This window comes from Anolis carolinensis, unplaced genomic scaffold (assembly GCF_035594765.1).
Source record: "Anolis carolinensis isolate JA03-04 unplaced genomic scaffold, rAnoCar3.1.pri scaffold_14, whole genome shotgun sequence".
Classification (NCBI taxonomy): domain Eukaryota; kingdom Metazoa; phylum Chordata; class Lepidosauria; order Squamata; family Dactyloidae; genus Anolis; species Anolis carolinensis.
Genome location: NW_026943825.1, coordinates 112,501 through 134,702, shown reverse-complemented (window position 1 = coordinate 134,702; position 22,202 = coordinate 112,501). Strand labels below are relative to the sequence as shown.

General features: G+C 46.5%; 3 protein-coding genes across 4 annotated transcripts in view; 2 read left to right on the top strand and 1 right to left on the bottom strand.

Moving 5' to 3' along the window:
* drap1 (DR1 associated protein 1) overlaps positions 1-22,202 on the bottom strand; it is a 28,112-nt gene that overhangs the window by 5,534 nt on the left and 376 nt on the right. Inside the window, exons 2-7 of one of the 2 annotated variants that reach the window (XM_062965319.1) lie at positions 20,315-20,387; positions 20,082-20,175; positions 18,798-18,917; positions 17,529-17,619; positions 17,243-17,328; positions 16,355-16,626 (exon numbers count right to left, since the gene is read on the bottom strand). In XM_062965319.1, coding sequence (XP_062821389.1) covers positions 16,476-16,626; positions 17,243-17,328; positions 17,529-17,619; positions 18,798-18,917; positions 20,082-20,175; positions 20,315-20,387 — 615 coding nt within the window. In that variant the 3' untranslated portion in view covers positions 16,355-16,475. Of the gene's footprint in view, positions 1-16,354; positions 16,627-17,242; positions 17,329-17,528; positions 17,620-18,797; positions 18,918-20,081; positions 20,176-20,314; positions 20,388-22,202 lie in introns of those variants that run through there. The other variant, XM_062965318.1, reaches the window with a different exon arrangement.
* LOC103282505 (interferon-inducible GTPase 5) lies at positions 903-5,818 on the top strand. The gene is made up of 2 exons (XM_008125204.3): positions 903-1,919; positions 4,201-5,818. Exons 1-2 carry the CDS (start codon positions 1,284-1,286, stop codon positions 4,822-4,824), a joined length of 1,260 nt encoding a protein of 419 aa, XP_008123411.2. The 5' UTR covers positions 903-1,283; the 3' UTR covers positions 4,825-5,818.
* On the top strand, positions 7,624-15,629 carry LOC134294397 (actin-related protein 2-B-like). The gene is made up of 9 exons (XM_062965316.1): positions 7,624-7,793; positions 10,336-10,446; positions 11,255-11,470; positions 11,581-11,653; positions 12,221-12,357; positions 12,444-12,593; positions 13,604-13,749; positions 13,971-14,103; positions 15,233-15,629. The coding sequence occupies exons 1-9, from the start codon at positions 7,746-7,748 to the stop codon at positions 15,401-15,403; spliced, it is 1,185 nt and encodes a 394-aa protein (XP_062821386.1). The 5' UTR covers positions 7,624-7,745; the 3' UTR covers positions 15,404-15,629.

Below are 22,202 nucleotides of genomic sequence, written 5' to 3'. Positions count from 1 at the left end.
TGGCCTGTCTGCCTGGGCTTCTGCTGACCTCACACTGGGATGTCCTTCTTGGCCAATCGAAGGACGCGAGTAGTCTCTATGGCAGCCCCATCCTGGCCTGAGGAAGGAGCAACCTGTCGCTGACCCTCCGGATTGTCCGGCCATGGAGACACTTCACGCGTGTGGAGGGTGCAAGTGGCGTGAGTATCCGGAGGGGGGGGTGGGTTCCAACAGGTTTTATTGTACCAAATACCAGAACCTTCTCTTTGGCCCACATATATAGGGGCTCTCACATACCAGAGGGTCATTGAGGTTTTATGGCTGGCCTGTTTTATGGCTGGCATCTGTTCTTTGTCAGCCAACCAGAGATGTCACAGATTGGAGATCATGACGTAACAGGTTTTATTGTACAGAATACCAGAATCTTCTCTTTGGCCCACGTATATAGGGGCTCTCACATACCAGGGGGTCATTGAGGTTTTATGGCTGGCCTGTTTTATGGCTGGCATCTGTTCTTTGTCAGCCAACCAGAGATGTCACAGATTGGAGATCATGACATAACAGGTTTTATTGTACAGAATACCAGAATCTTCTCTTTGGCCCACGTATATAGGGGCTCTCACATACCAGGGGGTCATTGAGGTTTTATGGCTGGCCTGTTTTATGGCTGGCATCTGTTCTTTGTCAGCCAACCAGAGATGTCACAGATTGGAGATCATGACATAACAGGTTTTATTGTACAGAATACCAGAACCTTCTCTTTGGCCCACTTATATAGGGGCTCTCACATACCAGGGGGTCATTGAGGTTTTATGGCTGGCATCTGTTCTTTGTCAGCCGACCAGAGGTGTCAAAGATTGGAGACCATGACATAACAGGTTTTATTGTACAGAATACCAGAACCTTTTCTTTGGCCCACTTATATAGGGGCTCTCACATACCAGGGGGTCATTGAGGTTTTATGGCTGGCATCTGTTCTTTGTCAGCCGACCAGAGGTGTCAAAGATTGGAGACCATGACATAACAGGTTTTATTGTACAGAATACCAGAACCTTTTCTTTGGCCCACTTATATAGGGGCTCTCACATACCAGAGGGTCATTGAGGTTTTATGGCTGGCATCTGTTCTTTGTCACAGATTGGAGATCATGACACGTGGCCACACACAACAGCCCAATTCTTAGTTTGGATGCAGTCCAAACGTGGTGGTGGCACCGTCTCCCGGGTCAACTGGGCGGTGAGTCTCTGCCGGTCTTCCTCTTCCAGGCTGACCGATTACCGTCTTGACCGCCGCGCGCTGCCGCCATGTCCGCGAAGGGGACGGAGGCCAAGGTCTCTCTGACGGAGATGCAGATCCGGGACCTCCAACGTGCCTTCGAGAAAGGGAGCTTCTCCGACCTCTCTGACCGGCTCCGGGAGGCGCATTCGGCCTTGGAGAACCTCCGCCTGGACGTGGCCATCACCGGCGAGCCCGCCGTCGGCAAGTCCACCTTCATCAACGCTTTCCGGGACGTGAGTGCCGACGACGATGATGCCGCCCCGACCGGGGGGTCCGCCGCCACCACCACCACGGCTACCACCACGGAGCCCCGTCCGTACACGCACCCGAAATACGCGGACGTGAGGCTGTGGGACCTTCCGAGCATCGGCGGCCCCGGTTTCCAGCCCCGGGACTACCTGCAGCAGGTCGAGTTCTCTCGCTACGACTTGTTCTTGGTCCTCTCGTCCGGGCGCTTCTCGGCCCTCCACGGCCGGCTGGCCCGACTCCTCCAGAAGGCCCAGGCCGACGTCTACTTCGTCCGCTCCCGCGTGGACCAGGACGTGGAGGCCCGGCGGCGGCGGAGGGAGGGTCCGGCCGGGTTCAGCGAGGCGGCCGCCCTGAAGGAGATCCGGGAAGCCTGCCTGCAGGACCTCGCGGCCGCCGGGGTCAAGTCCCCCAAGGTCTCAGAGCCACAGGGGAGACCCCGTGGGCCGCCCGGTCCAGCCCCCCCCCACGCAGAACGTGCTGGGAAATCATAACTTTTTCCAAGAAGAGCCAAAAGGCCTTTAGGGTAGAATATCCTCTTGTGGTCTACAACCAATATCATTATGCAAGGTTTCGGTTGTTAGACTGAATGACCTGCTATCTCTGATCTGTTCGGAAAACAGAGGTTTTTGCCAGTGCATAAAAACAGCAGAGCTTTAGAAGTGTTTTCCAGTTACACAAATATATATATATATATATACTAGCTGTGCCCGGCCACGCGTTGCTGTGGCAAAGTGGTGGTGGTATTGGTTAAAAGTTGTTGTGCAATTTTTATTTGACGTTATTTGTATTTTTTTTAATTAATTTTATTGTAACTTATCTTTTTTATTTATTATATTTTATTATTTTGTTGTATTATTTTTAGTTATTTTGTTATAGTATTTTATTGTATTAATTTTTTTAGTGTTTTTAATTATTTTTTATTGTATTACAGTAGAGTCTCACTTATCCAACACTCACTTATCCAACGTTCTGGATTATCCAAGCCATTTTTGTAGTCAATGTTTTCAATACATCATGATATTTTGGTGCTAAATTCGTAAATACTGTAATTACTACATAGCATGACTGCGTATTGAACTACTTTTTCTGTCAAATTTGTTGTATAACATGATGTTTTGGTGCTTAATTTGTAAAATCATAACCTAATGTAATGTTTTATAGGCTTTTCCTTAATCTCTCCTTATTATCCAACATATTTGCTTATCCAACGTTCTGCCGGCCCATTTACGTTGGATAAGTGAGACTCTACTGTATTTGTATTTATTTTATTTTTTATTCTTTTATTAACACTGGGCTGAGTGGGTTGCTAGGAGACCAAGTGGGCGGAGCTTAGCCTTCTAACTGGCAGCAATTGGATAAAAACAATTATTTCTCTCCCTCTAATTAGGACTTTATTTTTCTTTGCTTTTTGTTGCATCAACCTATAGCCGTGGATGATGTGTGGTCAAATTTCGAGGTTGGGGGGCCTGTAGTTTAGTTGTTTTGTGGGTCGCCATGATGCCATCACTCTTATATATATATATATATATATATATATATATATATATATATATATATATGGGTAATTTCGGCCTAGGACAAAACGACAAAACGACACATCCCAGAAACACTAAACTTGGCAGCACAACCCCTCACCCATGCCTCTAGGTTCATACAACAAAAAGAAAAGAAAAATAAAGTCCTAATTAGGGGGAGAGGAATAATTGTTTTTAGCCAATTGCTGCCAGTTAGAAGGCTAAGCTCCGCCCACTTGGTCTCCTAGCAACCCACTCAGCCCAGGCAGAGTTAGGCCTCACTTAAGCCTCTTCCACACTGCCTATAAAATACAGATTATCTGATTTTAACTGGATTATATGGCAGTGTAGTCTCAAGGCCCTTCCACACAGCTATATAACCCATTTATAATGTAAGGTAAAACCTTTACCCTTGACCTTAACTACCACCGATTCCTCAATACTTTATTTCCCAAAACACCAGACTTCGCCACAGCAACGTGTGGCCGGGCACAGCTAGTCTATATATGTATATATATACAGTAGAGTCTTATTTATGTATTTATTTATTATTATTTACAGTATTTATATTCTGCCCTCCTTTCTCACCCCGAAGGGGACTCAGGGCGGATTACAATGAACACATATATGGCAAACATTCAATGCCAATAGACAAACAACATTCAGTTTTAGACAGACACAGAGGCATTTTTAACATCTTTCCAGCTTCACGATTCCGGCCACAGGGGGAGCTGTTGCTTCACCGTCCATTGGTGGCTGTTCTTCCTCATTCCTTTCCTCGTGAGCAGTTTTATGGTGTTGTAGATTAGTTAAATTAGCCTCCCGCATAAAGCGTACCTAAATTTTCCCTACTTGACAGATGCAACTGTCTTTCGGGGCTGCTAGGTCAACAGCAAGCCGGGGCTATTATTATTATTTTTTTAATGGTCGTAGGCTTAACCCGACCCGGGCTTCGAACTCATGACCTCTCGGTCAGTAGTGATTTATAGCAGCTGGTTACTAGCCATCTGCGCCACAGCCCGGCCCCTTATCCAATGTATATATATATATGGTACATACAGGAAACGGTGAGCAACAGGATCCTAGACGGACGGGTGACGAGAGAAGGCTTGGGGAAGGTCGTGGTCTCCACCAGGAAGGGAGCCGGTGAGTCTGACCCCGGTGTCTTTCCTTCCCGAAGGTCTTCCTGGTCTCCAGCCTCGCGTTCGGCAGGTACGACCTCCCGCTGCTCGGGGAGACGCTGTGGCGGGACCTGGGCCTCCCGCGGAGCCACTCCTTCCTCCTGGCGGCCCCCAACCTCTCCCACCGCCTCCTGGAGAAGAAGCGGGACGTGGTGGGGCAGCAGCTGTGGCTGGTGGCCGTGGTGGCCTGCGGCCAGGACCCGGAGCCCCTCCCCGAGCTGTCCATCGCCACCGACGTGGGGCTGCTCCTCCAGACGCTGCGCGGATACTGCGTCCACTTCGGCCTGGAGGAGTCCGCCTTGCGCAAGGCCGCCGCCCAGGCCGGGCTCCCGTTCGGCCAGCTCAGGGCCGTGGTCAAGGGCCCGCTGGCCGCCGAGGTCTCCCGCGAGGACGTGGTGGAGAGGCTGGCGGAGGCGGCCAGCAAGGCCCCGAAACTGCCCAAGCCGCTGCTGCCCGTGGCCTCGCAGGGCCGCTCTTTCGCCGCCGCCTACAACATGCTCAAGACCTTCGTGGACGGGGCCACCGCCGACGCCCACCACGTCCTGCTCAGGGTGTTTGTGAGCCAGAAGCCCCAGGACGACGAGGCTCTGCAGAAACACCCCGAGGAGGAATCCGGGGCCTGAAGCGACACCGGGGTCCCGTCTTACAAACACCACGGACGTGTTTCAGAGATAAAGCAGGCGTGTGGCAGACGTGGTCGTGAGTCGTGGCTCTGTGGCTCCTCCTTGCTCTGCGAAGGCAAGGCCTCACCTCTCACGGGCTCTGTTCTTGTGCGTCCCGGGTTCGGAGGTGTTAACGTGGCAACCACCAATTGGCAAGGAGGTGCCTCCTATTTCAGCCATGCGCAACCACCAAAGACTCAGGGAGGAGACCTTTCACTTTTCTTTTCTTTCTTCTTCACTTTAGATGGCTTGGAGGTTGAAAAGAACAGTCACAAGTTTATTCAGGCACAGAGCTTATTTTATTTATTTCTCACTTAGAGGTACGCTTTCTTCAACAGTTGCAATAATATAACATATGATGAATCCACTTTCCTTAGTGGTTTCAATGTTATTTCTCACTTAGAGGTACGCTTTCTTCAACAGTTGCAATAATATAACATATGATGAATCCACTTTCCTTAGTGGTTTCAATGTTATTTCTCACTTAGAGGTACGCTTTCTTCAACAGTTGCAATAATATAACATATGATGAATCCACTTTCCTTAGTGGTTTCAATGTTATTTCTCACTTAGAGGTACGCTTTCTTCAACAGTTGCAATAATATAACATATGATGAATCCACTTTCCTTAGTGGTTTCAATGTTATTTCTCACTTAGAGGTACGCTTTCTTCAACAGTTGCAATAATATAACATATGATGAATCCACTTTCAAAATACTTTCTCCTTTCCTTGAGCAGTTTAAACCTTTTTCCTCCAACGGATGTTCTTACTTCAACTGATCACTACAGATCTAACTGGAATTATTTATTTATTTACAGTATTTATATTCCGCAACCACCAAAGACTCAGGGAGGAGACCTTTCACTTTTTTTTCCTTCTTCTTCACTTTAGATATTAGCGTAACTTAGTTTAGAATATATGCGACAGAGGCTTGGATGTTGAAAGAACAATAACAGGTTTATTCAGGCACAGAGCTTAGTGGTTTCAATGTTATTTCTCACTTAGAGGTACACTTTCTTCAACAGTTGCAATCTATATATATAAAAGAGTGATGGCATCACGGCGACTCACAAAACAACAAAAGTACAGGCCCCCCAACCTCGAAATTTGACAACACAACCCATCACCCATGCCTCAGGGTTGATACAACAAAAAGAAAAGAAAAATAAAGTCCTAATTAGAGGGAGAGCAATAATTTTTTTTATCCAATTGCTGCCAGTTTAGAGGGCTAATCTCTGCCCACTTCGTCTCCTAGCGACCAACTCAGCCAAGGGACAGTCAGGGTTCAGTTAGGGGACAGGGAGATTTAGGCCTCACTTAGGCCTCTTCCACAGATTATCTAATTTGCACTGGATTATATGGCAGTGTAGACTCAAGGTCCTTCCACACAGCTATAGAACCCATTTATAATCTTATATTATCTGCTTTGCACTGGATTATCTTGACTCCACACTGCCATATAATCCACTTCAGTGTGCATTTTATACAGCTGTGAAGAAGGGGCCTCAGATAATCCAGTTCTGAGCAGATAATTTAAGATTATCAATATACAGTAGAGTCTCACTTATCCAACGTAAACAGGCCGGCAGGATAAGTGAATATGTTGGATAATAAGGGATTCAGGAAAAGCCGATTAAACATCAAATTAGGTAATCGTTATACAAATTAAGCACCAAAACATCATATTATACAACAAATTTGACAGAAAAGGTAGTTCCACGCGCAGTAATGTTACGTAGTAATTACAGTAGAGTCTCACTTATCCAACACTTATCCAATGTTCTGGATTATCCAACGCATTTTTGTAGTCAATGTTTTCAATATATCGTGATATTTTGGTGTTAAATTCATAAATACAGTAATTACTACATAGCATTACTGAGTATTGAACTACTTTTTCTGTCAAATTTGTTGTATAAATGATGTTTTGGTGCTTAATTTGTAAAATCATAAACTAATTTGATGTTTAATAGGCTTTTCCTTAATCCCTCCTTATTATCCAACATATTTGCTTATCCAACATTCTGCCGGCCCGTTTATGTTGGATTAGTGAGACTCTACTATATATATATATATATATATACTGTACTGTATTTACAAATTTACCACTAAAATATCACAGTGAATTTAAAACACCGATTACAAAAACATTGATTATGAAAAGGCAGACTGCGTTGGATAATCCAGAACATTGTATAAGAAAATGTTGGATAAGTGAGATTCTACTTTGATATGAAATAATTTCTGGGATAGAATAATGCAGAACAATATAATCTCTAAAACCAGGACAGTAAATAAAGAAAGAAAGTAAATAAAGCAGTGAAATTGGAAATTCCACAAAGGAAACAATCAGGGCCAGCTAACACCCTAAAGTCCTAATTAGAGGGAGAGGAATAATTGTTTTTATCCAGTTGCTGCCAGTTAGAAGGCTAAGCTCCGCCCACTTGGTCTGAAATATAGGACATACAGCCTTGATTAAATGAAATATAGGACAAACAGCCTTGATTAAATGTTGTTGCTTTTGCAAATTGACCAAGACTTGACCCTTATTATCCAGCCTGATGTCCTTGTCCTTAGCAAAACTATAAGTTACTATTTTTCATGATGGGGTGGGGGGTGGGGGGGGGGGTCATGTTGGAGTTCATGAGCAGGTCCCGGAGCCCTGCGTTTCCCCCCGAGCAATCGAGGCGGTCCCGGGAGGGAGGGAGGGAGGGAGGGAGGGGAGGCGGCGGCGGCGAAGGGCGTCTCTTTGGCTCCGCCAGCCCAGGATGTTGCATCACAGGCGGGCGTGGGCGCGCCGCCGCCCCGCTCTTGTGTCCCAGGTGCAGCCGGAGACCGAGGAAGAGGAGGCGGCGGAGGCGGAGGCGGGAGCGGGCGGCGATGGACAGCCAGGGGCGCCGCGTGGTGGTCTGCGACAACGGCACCGGGGTGAGGCCGGGACTCCCGCTTAACAGGAAAAACTCTCAAGCAACCGGAATATCCATCTCCATCTTTTTCCCGTTTTTTTATTCTTTTCCCCCAATTTGTTTATAATATTACCTCTCGTTGCCGGTTGCTTGAGAGTTTCCGGTTAACTGAGAGTTTCGTGTGGGATTTGCAATCAGTGGCCTTCTTGCTCAAACACCCCCCCCCCCCCTTTTCCAAAGTTGTTTGCTCTGTTCCGGGAGGGATTGTTTGCAGGCAGAGTGCGTCTGCACTGCAAAAGTAACGCGCTTCCATACCGCTTCGTAATACTGCTTCCCTGATTGTTTTGATTATTTAGGGGGAGGGGTTGGAGGGGCCACCCAGAAACCCACCCAGCATCCAAGCCCATTATTATTATTATTATTATTATTATTATTATTATTATTATTATTATTAGTATTATTATTATTATTACAGTAGAGTCTCACTTATCCAACATAAACGGGCCGGCAGAACGTTGGATAAGCAAATATGTTGGATAATAAGGAGGGATTAAGGATAACCCTATTAAACATCAAATTAAGTTATGATTTTACAAATGAAGCACCAAAACATCATGTTAGACAACAAATTTGTCAGAAAAAGTAGTTCAGTACACAGTAATGCTATATAGTAATTACTGTATTTATGAATTTAGCACCAAAATATCACGATATATTGAAAGCATTGACTACAAAAATGCGTTGGATAATCCAGAACGTTGGATAAGCGAGTGTTGGATAAGTGAGACTCTACTGTATTTAATTGCAATATTATTAGAATATAATATTAATAGAATTTTATTAAAATATTATTATTATTATTATTATTATTATTATTATTATTATTATTATTATTATTATCAAAGATGGTGATGATTGGATCTTGGGGTTGGAGGGGACCCCAAAGGCCATCCAGAACGACCCCCTTTCTGCAATTCAGAATGACACCATTCAAGCCAATAATAATAATAATAATAATAATAATAATAATAATAATAATAATAATATATTAGAATATAATATTCTTAAAACATTTTTATTATCAAATTTGGTGATGATAGGATCTTAGGGTTGGAGGGGACCCCAAAGGCCATTCGGAACGACCCCTTTCTGCAATTAAGAGTGACAGCATCCAAGCCCATTATTATAATTATAATATTGTTAGAATATAATAATATTAATAATAGAATATTATTAAAATAATATTATTATTATCAAAGAGGACGATGACGGAATCCTAGAGTTGGGAGGGACCCCAAAGGTCATCCAGACCGACTCCGTGCTGCTGCCCAGGAAGGCACAGCCCAAGCCTTCCCGACAGATGGCCACCCAGCCCTGATGGGCAGCTCTTGCAGTTCGAAGGCAAAGTCCAGGCCTGTTTGCTTTTGGGGAACAGCACAAGGTGCCTTTGCACAGCGCACTTCCTTCCCGTTGCTAAATCTATATATATATATATATATATAAAAGAGTGATGGAATCCTGGCGACTGCCAAAACAACAAAACTAAACACCCCACAAACTGGAAAATTGACAACACAACCCATCATCCACGCCTCTAGGTTGATACAACAAAAAGGAAAGAAAAATAAAGTCCAAATTAGAGGGAGAGGAAGAATTGCTTTTATCCAATTGCTGCCAGTTAGAAGGCTAAGCTCCGCCCACTTGGTCTCCTAGCAACCCAATAAAAATAATAAAAAACCATTAAAAATAATTAAAAACACTAACAAATTAATACAATAAAGTACAATAATAACAGAAAATAACTCAAAATAATACTAGAAAATAATAAAATATAATAAATAAAAAGATTACAGTACTTACAATAAAATTAATTAAAAAATACAAATAATGTCAAATAAAAATTCCACAACAATTTTTAACCAATACCACCATCATACTTGGCCACAGCAATGTGTGGCCGGGCACAGCTAGTACATTATACACACAGCAGACTCCCAGTATTTTTTTCTTCATTTCTTTTTGCTGGTTGCTTGAGAGTTCCCGTTGCCCGGGTTCTGGTTAACTGGGAGTTTTGGGAGGTTCAGGGTGCCCAAGGGCAGCCTCTCTCTAGCAGAGAGGCCTTTGCGCTTCTCCTTTGCAAGTCTTTGCCGATTCTCTTCCAGCCGCTGCTTCCGCTTTGCAGCCTCGCTCTGAGTCACAGCCGGGCTTGGGCTTCCCCTTCCTCTCTTCCTCTCGTCAGTTGTGTTATTGTGCAAAAGGCATGCGGTTGTGGGTGAACAACAACTCCCACCGGGCCGGGGGAACGAACCCCCTGAAACTCCGTCAGGACCTACACATGTGTGATGTTGGGCCTGTTTGCTCTGGGTGCCTCATCGGTGGGCTTCCCAGCGCTCTCTTTTCACTTGTATTATGTGTAGAGAGTGAGTAGACCACCAGCTGAACATGAGCCAACACTGTGATGCAGCAGCTCAAAAGGCCAACGCGACCCTGGTCCGCATCAATAGGAGCACGGTGCCTAGACAGAAATGCCAGCTTTGCAAAGAGTGTTTGTTTGTCGTTTGCAGTTCGTCAAGTGTGGCTACGCGGGGTCCAACTTCCCCGAGCACATCTTCCCGGCGCTGGTGGGGCGCCCCGTCATCCGCTCCACCGCCAAAGTCGGGAACATTGAGATCAAGGTGAGCGAGGGGCACGAACCCGGCACCCGTGGGCCCGACCGGCAGGGGTCCTGGCGCTTCCCAAGCGGGGACCAGTCAGGGCCCGTCAGGTTGCTCAGAGGCCGGACTACCCTCTTGTTGTTGTTGTTGTTGTTGTTGTTGTTGTTGTTGTTGTTGTTGTTGTGTGCCTTCAAGTCATTCCAGACGTAGAGCGACCCTAAGGGAACCCTCTCCATCTGAGGCTGAGAGAGTGGGACTCACCTGCAGTGGGTTCAGAGCCACAGCCTGAGCTTCACAACATTATTATTATTATTATTATTATTATTATTATTATTATTATTATTATTATTATTATTATTATTATATTGTTGTTGTTAGATACACAAGATGGGTATACAGCTAACAAGACTACTCTGCTGGCTGTTGTATTGTATTATTATTATTATTATTATTATTATTATTATTATTATATTATAATTATTATTATTATTATTATTGAGACCATGAGTTACGTAAGAGCCTATTGTGTTGTTGTTGTTGTTATTATTATTATTATTATTATTATTATTATTATTATTATATATTATTATTGAGACCATGAGTTTTGTAAGAGCCTATTGTGTTGTTGTTGTTGTTGTTGTTGTTGTTGTTGTTGTTATTATTATTATTATTATTATTATTATATATTATTATTGAGACCATGAGTTTCGTAAGAGCCTATTGTGTTGTTGTTGTTGTTGTTATTGAGGAGGGTGGGGCGGGGGTCTTAGTCTAGGGACCCCCCCCGTCCCCCCCCCCCCAACGCCAAGGCCTCCCTCGGTGCCCGCAGGACCTGATGGTGGGGGACGAGGCGAGCGAGCTGCGCTCGGTGCTGGAGGTGGGCTACCCCATGGAGAACGGCATCGTGCGCAACTGGGAGGACATGCGGCACCTGTGGGACTACACCTTCGGGCCCCAGAAGCTCGGCCTCGACCCCCGCGAATGCAAGATCCTGCTCACCGAGCCCCCCATGAACCCCACCAAGAACCGGGAGAAGATCGTCGAGGTGCGCGGGGGGAGGGGCCTGGGACGGGGGTCCCGGGGGTGGGGTGGGGTGGGGGGGGTGGGGGGGCAGCGGGGACCCCCACTCACGCCGGTCTCCCCACCACGACCCAGGTGATGTTCGAGACCTACCAGTTCGAGGGCGTCTACATTGCCATCCAAGCCGTGCTCACGCTCTACGCCCAGGGTGAGTCAAGAAGCAGGGGCTGCGTGGCCATCTGTCGGGAGGGCTTCGATTGTGCCTTCCTGCTTGGGAGAAGGGGGTTGGACTGGATGGCCCTTGGAGTTCCTTCCAACTCTAGCAGTCTATAATAATAAGTATTATCAACATCATAATCGTCATCATCGATAAGAATAATAATAATAATGATCCTCCGATGGCTGGATGTCCATCTGTCGGGAGGGCTTTGATGGTGTCCTGCCTTGCAGAATGAGGATGGACTGGATGGCCTTTGGAGTTCCTCCCAACTCTAGGCTTCTATAATAATAATCGTCATCGATAATAATAATAATAATAATAATAATAATAATGATGATGATGATGATTATCCAATGGCTGGCTGGCCATCTGCCGGGAGGGCTTTGATGGTGTCCTGCCTTGCAGAATGAGGATGGACTGGATGGACCTTGGAGTTCCTTCCAACTCTAGCAGCCTAGCATTATCATCATTGATAATGATGATGATGATGATGATGGGCATCCAGTGGCGGCATGTCCATCTGCCGGGAGGGCTCTGACGGTGCCGCCCCCGCAGGGCTGCTGACGGGCGTGGTGGTGGACTCTGGGGACGGCGTGACGCACATCTGCCCGGTCTACGAGGGCTTCTCTCTGCCGCACCTCACGCGCCGGCTGGACATCGCCGGGCGGGACATCACGCGCTACCTCATCAAGGTGAGGGGGCCGGCTGAGCCGGGGCCGGGTGGGCGTCTGCCGGGAGGGTTCGCTCTGGTCTAGCCGGCGCCTCGGCTGTGTTGCAGCTGCTGCTCCTGCGCGGCTACGCCTTCAACCACTCGGCCGACTTCGAGACCGTGCGCATGATGAAGGAGAAGCTCTGCTACGTGGGGTACAACATCGAGCAGGAGCAGAGGCTGGCCCAGGAGACCACGGTGCTGGTGGAGTCCTACGCGGTGAGGAAGGCCCTCTCTGTGGGGGGGGGCACGGGGGGTCTGGGGGGGGCTCTGGGACGTGGTCACAGCGCTCACTATAACCTGCAGTGCCATTGGCGTCCCCTGAATAGTAAGAGACACTGGGGTGTCTGTGGTGGAGGAAACACACAAAATCTAGGATGAACTTGTCCCCATATGGAAGCCTTTCCTTGGGTAGTGGGCAGGGAGGTGTTGGTGGAGGACTCTGGGACGTGTTCACGACGCTTTCTGTAACTGGGGTGTCCGTGGTGGAGGAAATACACGAAATCTAGGATGAACTTGTCCCCATATGGAAGCCTTCCCTTGGGAGGTGGGCAGGGGGGTGGCTGGGATGTGTTCACGGCGCTTTCTGTAACAGGGGTGTCTGTGGTGGAGGAAATACACAAAATCTAGGATGAACTTGTCCCCATATGGAAGCCTTCCCTTGGGAGGTGGGCAGGGGGGTGGCTGGGATGTGTTCACTGCGCTTTCTGTAACAGGGGTGTCTGTGGTGGAGGAAATACACAAAATCTAGGATGAACTTGTCCCCATATGGAAGCCTTCCCTTGGGAGGTGGGCAGGGGGGTGTCTGGGACGTGTTCACGGCGCTTTCTGTAACAGGGGTGTCCGTGGTGGAGGAAATACACAAAATCTAGGATGAACTTGTCCCCATATGGAAGCCTTCCCTTGGGAGGTGGGCAGGGGGGTGGCTGGGATGTGTTCACTGCGCTTTCTGTAACAGGGGTGTCTGTGGTGGAGGAAATACACAAAATCTAGGATGAACTTGTCCCCATATGGAAGCCTTCCCTTGGGTGGTGGGCAGGGTGGCGTTTGTGGAAGGCTCTGGGACGTGTTCACGGCACTCACTCTAACTGGGGTGTCTGTGGTGGAGGAAATACACGAAATGTTCACTCTTAGTATGTGTCTAGATCTAGTCTGACCCGCCCATTGCCACTGAGCTTCCTCTGTTTTTCCTCTGGTCTTTCCGTGCCCCCCCCCGCCCCCCCCCCCAGCTGCCGGACGGCCGGGTGATCAAGGTGGGCGGGGAGCGCTTTGAGGCCCCCGAGGCCTTGTTCCAGCCCCACCTCATCAACGTGGAGGGAGTCGGGGTGGCGGAGCTGCTTTTCAACACCATCCAGGCCGCCGACATCGACACCCGGTGAGAAGCGTTTGGGGGAAGATCCCGGGAACGGGCGGGCGGGCAAAATGCGAGCAGGACGGAGCAGAAGCCGGGCGACTCGGCCCCTCCTTTGCCTCGGTCTTCTCTCTGAGGCTCTGATTGGGGAAAGCGGAGCAGAGGACGCACGCAGAGGGGGAAAGGCAGCACGATACTGGGAAGACTGGGAAGACCTGGCGCTTTTCCTTCTCTCGTTCTGCCAGGAGCGAGTTCTACAAGCACATTGTCCTTTCGGGGGGCTCCACCATGTACCCCGGGCTGCCCTCCCGCCTGGAGCGCGAGATCAAGCAGCTCTACTTGGAGCGCGTGCTCAAGGGAGACGTGGAGAAGCTCTCGGTGAGTCTCAACAACAACCACCACCAGCCTATACATCTCGATTGCTGTGTCACACTATTTGTGTCAATAATAATAGTAGTAATAATAATAATAATGTGTTGTCGAAGGCTTTCATGGTCGGGATCACAAGCGTCGTTGTATGTTTTCCAGGATGTATGGCCATGTCCCAGAAGCATTCTCTCCTGACGTTTCGTCCACATCTATGGCAGGCATCCTCAGAGGTTGTGAAAAACGTCAGGAGAGAATCCTTCTAGAACATGGCCAGACATAATAATAATAATAATAATAATAATAATAATAATAATAATAATAATAATGTAATAATAATAATCCAGCATATATATCTCGTTTTCTGTGTCAGACTCTGTCTTGGTGTCAATAGTTATAATAGTAATAATAGTTATAAAAGTAATAATAGTAATAATAATAATAATTCAGCATATATATCTCGTTTGCTGTGTCATACTCTGTCTTTGTGTCAATAGTAATAATAATAATAATAATAATAATAATACTATAATAATAATAATCCAGCATGTATATCTTGTTTGCTGTGTCATACTGTGTCAATAATAATAATAATAGTACTCTAATAATAATAATCCAGCATGTATATCTTGTTTGCTGTGTCATACTGTCTTTGTCAGTAGTTATAATAATAATAATTATTATTATTATAGTAATAACAATAATCTAGCATGTATATCTCGTTTTCTGTGTCTTTGTGTCAATAGTTATAATAATAATAATAATACTGTAATAATAATCCAGCATATATATCTCAATCGTTGTAATAGTAATAAAAGTAATAATAGTATTAATAATAGTAATAATAATAATACTGTAATAATAATCCAGCATGTATATCTCGTTTGCTGTGTCCTACTGTGTGTCAATAATAGTAGTAATAATAATAATACTGTAATATTAATAATCCAGTATATATATCCCAATAGTTATAATAGTAATAAAAGTAATAATAGTATTAATAATAGCAATAATAATAATAATAACACTGTAATAATAATAATAATCCAGCATGTCTATCTCGCTTGCCATGTCCTACTGTGTGTCAATAATAATAACCTTTGTCGTTGTCCCCGCCCCCCCCCGCCCCCCCCCCCCCCAGAAATTCAAGATCCGCATCGAGGACCCTCCTCGCCGGAAGCACATGGTGTTCCTGGGGGGGGCGGTGCTGGCGGACATCATGAAGGACAAGGAGGGCTTCTGGCTCCAGCGGTCCGAGTACCTCGAGAGGGGCACCCGCGTCCTGGAGAAGCTGGGCGTCACCGTCCGATAGGAGCCCCCCCGGACCCCCGGACCCCCCCCCCCACCGCGATACATTCCAGCCCCCCTTCGGTCTCTCTCTCTCTCTCTCTCTCTCTCTCGGCAGATATTACGCTTCTGTTTTGTGCGCATGCGTCATGTTTGGGATCAATGCGAGAAACAAACGGATAGTCCCAAAACTACCCCATTTCTGGTCCCAGCATAATCTATACACATAATAAAAGGGAAAATATGTACAAGGGGGCAATTCCATCCTAGCGTTTTTCTCCTCCACCACAGACACCCCAGTGATTCTTACTATAGCTCCCACTACGCAGGGAGCACCAATGTCCTCCACAGACATCACATTGCCCACCACCCATGGGAAGGCCTTCAGACGGGGACTATTTCATCCTAGATTTCATGTTTTTCCTCCACCACAGACACCCCAGTGTTTCTTACTATAGCTCCCACTACTCAGGGGTCACCAACGTCCTCCTCAGACATCACACTGCCCACCACCCATGGGAAGGCTTTCAGACAGGGACTATTTCATCCTAGATTTCATGTTTTTCCTCCACCACAGACATCCCAGTGATTCTTACTATAGCTCCCACTACTCAGGGAGCACCAACGTCCTCCACAGACATCACACTGCCCACCACCCATGGGAAGGCCTTCAGACGGGGACTATTTCATCCTAGATTTCATGTATTTCCTCCACCACAGACACCCCAGTTATAGTGAGTGTCGTGAACATGTCCAAGAGCCCTGCCAGTGTCCGCCACAAACACCACCCTGCCCACCACCCAAGTAAGGCTTCCATTCAGCAACAATTTTATGTTTTTCCTCCACCACAGGCACCCCAGTGTTTCTTCCTAGATCTCCCATTACGTAGGAGACACCAATGGAGACATTCCAGTTATAGAGAGAACTCCCGGGCGCTGGAGGGAAAGGGAACGAGAAAGAAGCCCACCCACGCGTATCAGAGTTTCGTGTTTTTTAATAAACTTAACAACAGCCCCGTCCAAACCCGGTGGTCCGCCCCCCCCCGCCCCCTCCCCCCCAGGACCCCACAAGCGGCCGCGGCCGAGACCGACTCGGGGTTAGGAGTCGTAGTCGTCCTCTTCGTCGTCCTCCTTGACCGGTGCGGGCGGAGGGGCCGCCGAGAGGGACGCCACCGCCGGGGCCGGGACCGCGAGGGGGGCGGCGGGGACCACTGGGGCCACCGAGAAGGGCAGGTATGGCACTGGGGTGCTGGGGGGGAGAGAAGACAGACAGGGCGGGACCGGGGTTGGGAGGACACCAGAGCAAAGAGCGCGTTTCGGAAGCCCCGCCACTGAGGCTCCCTTGACCCGCTCCGGCAACGCATCGCCCCCGATTCCACGTCTTTGTCAATGACTTGGAATCAGTGGTTCCCGACCTTTTTTTGACCCCGGTCCGCTTTGACCGAGGACCCATTCAGCCGGGACCACTCTGGCCAGGGACCGATTTGACAGAGACCACTTTTGACCCAGGGACCACTTTGACCCCGGACTATTCTGACCCGGAACCATGTTGACCCGGGACCACTCTTACCGGGGGCCACATTGACCTGGGACCACGTTGACCCGGGACAATTCTGGCCGGGGACCACTTGAACGAGGACCACTCTCCAACGTCAGTATCAAAAGGTTTATGAATCAGACAGACAGCCTGGCAAACTCAGCCACCCAATAATAACAACAACCACCAACAATAATACCTCAAAAGTCCATCCCAATTCCAGGCTGTCTCAATGGAGTCTTGTGCCTACATGCGTTCAGTCCACAGACCCTGCAATTCCCGCGACCAGGGCGCAAACTATGACTAAGAAACACAAAGGAAACCTTACGTGGAGAGGTGGGTGGTGGGTCGCGCGGCCGGGGTCGCCTGGGGCATTTCCTCGTCTCCGTTGCTCTCGCTGTCTTCCGTGTCATCCTGTTGATTGACAGGCGGTTAGTGAGACTGTCTGGACCAACGCTTCCTGCAGACTCTCCTGCCCATCGAGGCCGGGAAGCCGGACATGAGATTTCCCAACTCCCAGGAGCCCAAGCGGTGCCAAAGTGTATTAACTCCACAGTGTGGATGCACCCCTGGATCTGTCGCAATCCGCACCCCTCACGTCGCCCTTGACCCACCTCTTGCTCCGAATCGGTGCCCGACTGCTTGGCGTCCCTTCCTTTGCCCGCGGTGCCGCCGTTCTTCCGACCACTGCCCGGCTTCCGGCCCCTGGACCGGAAACGAGAAACAACGGCTCTCAACCTGGGCTCTTTCCCAGCCCGACCTGGAAGTGCGAGGGGTGGAATGTGCCACGCAGGGGTCACAAAAAAGGGCAGGTTTGAATAGGTGTGGGTATGGATGAATTGAATGGAAGGGATGAATGAATGAAAGTCAATAATTTCAATGACACCATTCGAAAACATTAAGGCCTGCAAGGACTAGCTGCTTGCCTGATGAAACATTAAGGCCTGCAAGAACTAGCCACCTGCTTGATGACTTCTTCTTCTTCTTCTTCATTCACTCAGTCGTTTCCGACTCTTCGTTCGGAAACATTAAGGCCTGCAAGGACTAGCTGCCTGCTTGCTGACACCAGTCGAGAACATTAAGGCCTGCAATGAATAGCTGCCTGCTTGATGAAATATTAAGGCCTGCAAGGACTAGCCACCTGCTTGATGACTTCTTCTTCTTCTTTCACTCAGTCGTTTCTGACTCTTCGTTTGGAAACATTAAGGCCTGCAAGGACTAGCTGCCTGCTTGCTGACACCAGTCGAGAACATTAAGGCCTGCAATGAATAGCTGCCTGCTTGATGAAATATTAAGGCCTGCAAGGACTAGCCACCTGCTTGATGACTTCTTCTTCTTCTTCTTTCACTCAGTCGTTTCTGACTCTTCGTTTGGAAACATTAAGGCCTGCAAGGACTAGCTGCCTGCTTGCTGACACCATTCGAAAACATCAAGGCCTGCAAGGACTAGCTGCTTTACCTGATGAAACATTAAGGCCTGCAATGAATAGCTGCCTGCTTGATGAAATATTAAGGCCTGCAAGGACTAGCCACCTGCTTGATGACTTCTTCTTCATCTTCTTCATTCACTCAGTCGTTTCCGACTCTTCGTTCGGAAACATCAAGGCCTGCAAGGACTAGCTGCCTGCTTGCTGAACTGAAGTTAAAACCTGCTAATGATAACTGAACTGGTTGACTCTGCCTAGCCTAACTGTGATAAGAACTGTGACAGTGATAAGAGGAATGTTTACACCAGGATAAGGAAAGGTTGACAACTGTTGAGAAGGAAGTCAACACAAGGCCAACACCCATCAAGGAGAATCTACACCTGGTCCAGGAAACCGAGATGGAGCCAAGAGGGGAGACGGCTGTCGACACGTGTGCGGTCCGCGCGGCCTGGCTCACCTCCGGGGCGCTCGCTCTCCCTCCACGTGGTTCTCCTCGGCGTCCCCTTGCATGTCCGGGACGGAGGCCACCAGGTCCTTCAGGAAGTCAAACTGCTGCTCCAGCTCGATGCACTGCTTCCTGCACAAGAACATCCATATATATAAAACGGTAATGGTGTCGTGCCACCGGGCAAAACAACAAAACTAAAGTCCCCCCAACCTACAAAATTCACAACACAACCCCTCATCCACATCTCTACGTTCTTACGCTCAACAAAGGATCCCCCCCCCCCCCCAAACAGGGAAACACCCACTCTTTGAAGGTCCAAACCCATTCGGTACTCATCACTCTTTCATCTCAAAACACAAAATAAAGAGCAACACTCTGAAAACAAAGGAATTCCATGCAGGAAACAATCAGGGCCACCTAACACCTCCCAACAAAGGATCCCCCCCCCCAAGACACGGAACCACCTAAAAAAAGCCACAGCCAAGCGTGGCCGGGAACAGCTAGTATATTATATTATTAGCATAGCACAATATTAGCATTATATATTACTATATTGAACTATACCACCATACTGTAACATTATATGTCACTAGCTTTACCCGGCCACGCGTTGCTGTGTCTTATGGGAATCCTTTGTTGGCCAGGTGCAATAGCAGCAAATAGCCTTGCAGTCTCAAAGCCTGGCCGTTTTCTGGAGTAGCTGGAGCTTTTTGTTGTATGAACGTAGAGGCAGATAATCTGTATTTTATAGGCAGTGTGGAAGAGGCCTAAGAGAGGCCTAACTCTGCCTGTCCCCTGGGCTGAGTGGGTTGCTAGGAGACCAAGTGGGTGGAGCTTAGCCTTTTAACTGGCAGCAATTGGAATAAAAACAATTATTCCTCTCCCTCTAATTAGGACTTTGTATTTCTTTTCTTTTTGTTGTATGAACGTAGAGGCATGGATGAGGGGTTGTGCTGCCAGGTTTAGTGTTTCTGGGATGTGTAGTTTTGTTGTTTTGTCCCAGGCCGAAATTTCATTACCCTTTTATATATAGAGATATATAACATATAATTAATATTATTATATAGTATTATTATAAGTATTATATTGTATAACATTATAATATTATTCTCAATATTATATGTATATACAATATATTATATTATTAAAAATGATATAAAATGTTATATTATAAAACTGAAGGCGGGGGCCAGGTCAATGGCCTCGGAGGGGCGCATCCGGCCCCGGGCCTTAGTTGGGGCCCCCCGTCCTGGAGTGCCAATCTCAAGGCCTAGCGAAGGGCGTGGTGCTCACAGGTGGGACGTGGTCATGGTCTTGGCGTTCCTGGACTGCGTGACGTGGCAGGCGTTCTTCAGCAAGGACTCCAGGAAGAGCTCCAGCGCCCGGGCTGCGGGTGGGGAGGGTTAAGGGGACACCAAGGCAGAGGTTTGGGGCGGCGCCAGGGGGTGCGTTTGGGACCCACAACCGGCCACCACCACGGGCCACGCGCACGGGCCGCCCTCAAACCACACGAATGGAAAGGATACAAATGATCACGGGCACGGCCGCCGCCACCTTGCCAATCTCCTCGTCCGTCTGCATGATCTTCTTGATCCGGGCCTTTCGGGTTGAAAAAGAGAGATTATCTGATTGGTCACTTAAATATAATAATAATAATAATAATAAAACTTTATTTATACCCCGCCACCATCTCCCCAATGGGGACTCGGGGCGGCTAACATGGGGCCATGCCCAGAGCAATACAACATAATAAAATATAGAAACAACATATCATAACACCATTTAAAATACAATAAATAATAATAAACAGAACATCAAGAAATCAAAAAACAATAGAGCAAGGGCAGGCCGCGTGAACACAGAGATAAAACCCGGAGTGAGAGGGACCGAGGAGGACTCCACTATGGGCAGGGACATTTGGAAGGGGTAATCTCGAGGATAGAGGTTCGGAGGGGAGTAATACGGAGATATAGGACAGAAATAAATAATAAATAAAATAAATAAATACATATAAAGTCCCGACTTCATCTGAACGACAAGACAAACTGAGATGCCGGAAAGAATTGCAAACCCCCAGGATTATGATATACATTATTTTTATTATATTATTATTATTATTTTGTCTGGAAGCAGAAGCAGAATTGAATCCCCAGGATTATATTACTATTATTACTACTATTATTATTTGATATATAACGAGATTAGTACACAGCAAACAAATCACTATGGCTTTTGTATCTATTATTATTATTATTATTATTATTATTATTTTATTATGACACAGCAAACAAGATCTATATGCTGGATTTCGTATCACAAAATCACAAGTTGAACACTTCCCAAGTATCTTGGACTGTGTGATGTATTATTATTATTATTATTTTATTATGACACAGCAAACAAGATAGATATGCTGGTTTTCATATCACAAAATCACAAGTCAAACTCTTCCCAAGTGTCTAGGACTGTGTGATGTATTATTATTATTATTATTATTATTATTATTATTATTATTATTATTATTATTATCAACACAACAACGTTGTATGGCACAGCAAACAAGATAGACTGTGTGATGTATTTTCGGATGATGCTGCAGATCCCAGCAGGGTGGCCTTTTGCAGTTGGCAGATCGTAATTTTGATGCTCCCAGCCAATATAATAATGATGATGATAATAATAATAATACATACATACATACATATTATGTCTTTGTGTCAATAAAATAATACATATACATATAATAATCCCAGGGGTTTGCAATTCCCCAATGGAAGTGTGTGTGTGTGTGTGTGTGTGTGTGTGTGTATATATATATATATATATAATATCCTGCAAAGGGAAGAGATCCAGGAAGAGATATATGTCTCTCAACTTGCCTCTGCTCCTGCTCCCAACCAATATAATAATGATGATGATGATAATAATAATAATAATAATAATAATACATATTATGTCTTTGTGTCCATAAAATAATACATATACATATAATAATCCCACCAATGGAAGCATCTCCAAGAAGAGAGATGTGTCTCTCAACGTGCCTCTGCTTCTGCTCCCAACCAATATAATAATAATAATAATAATAATAATAATAATAATAATAACAAATAATAATAATACTACGTACAGACATATTATGTCTTTGTGGCCATAAAATGATACATATACATACAATAATCCCACCCATGGAAGCATCTCCAAGAAGAGAGATGTGTCTCTCAACGTGCCTCTGCTTCTGCTCCCAACCAATATAATAATAATAATAATAATAATAATAATAATAATAATAATAATAACAAATAATAATAATACTACGTACAGACATATTATGTCTTTGTGGCCATAAAATGATACATATACATACAATAATCCCACCCATGGAAGCATCTCCAAGAAGAGAGATGTGTCTCT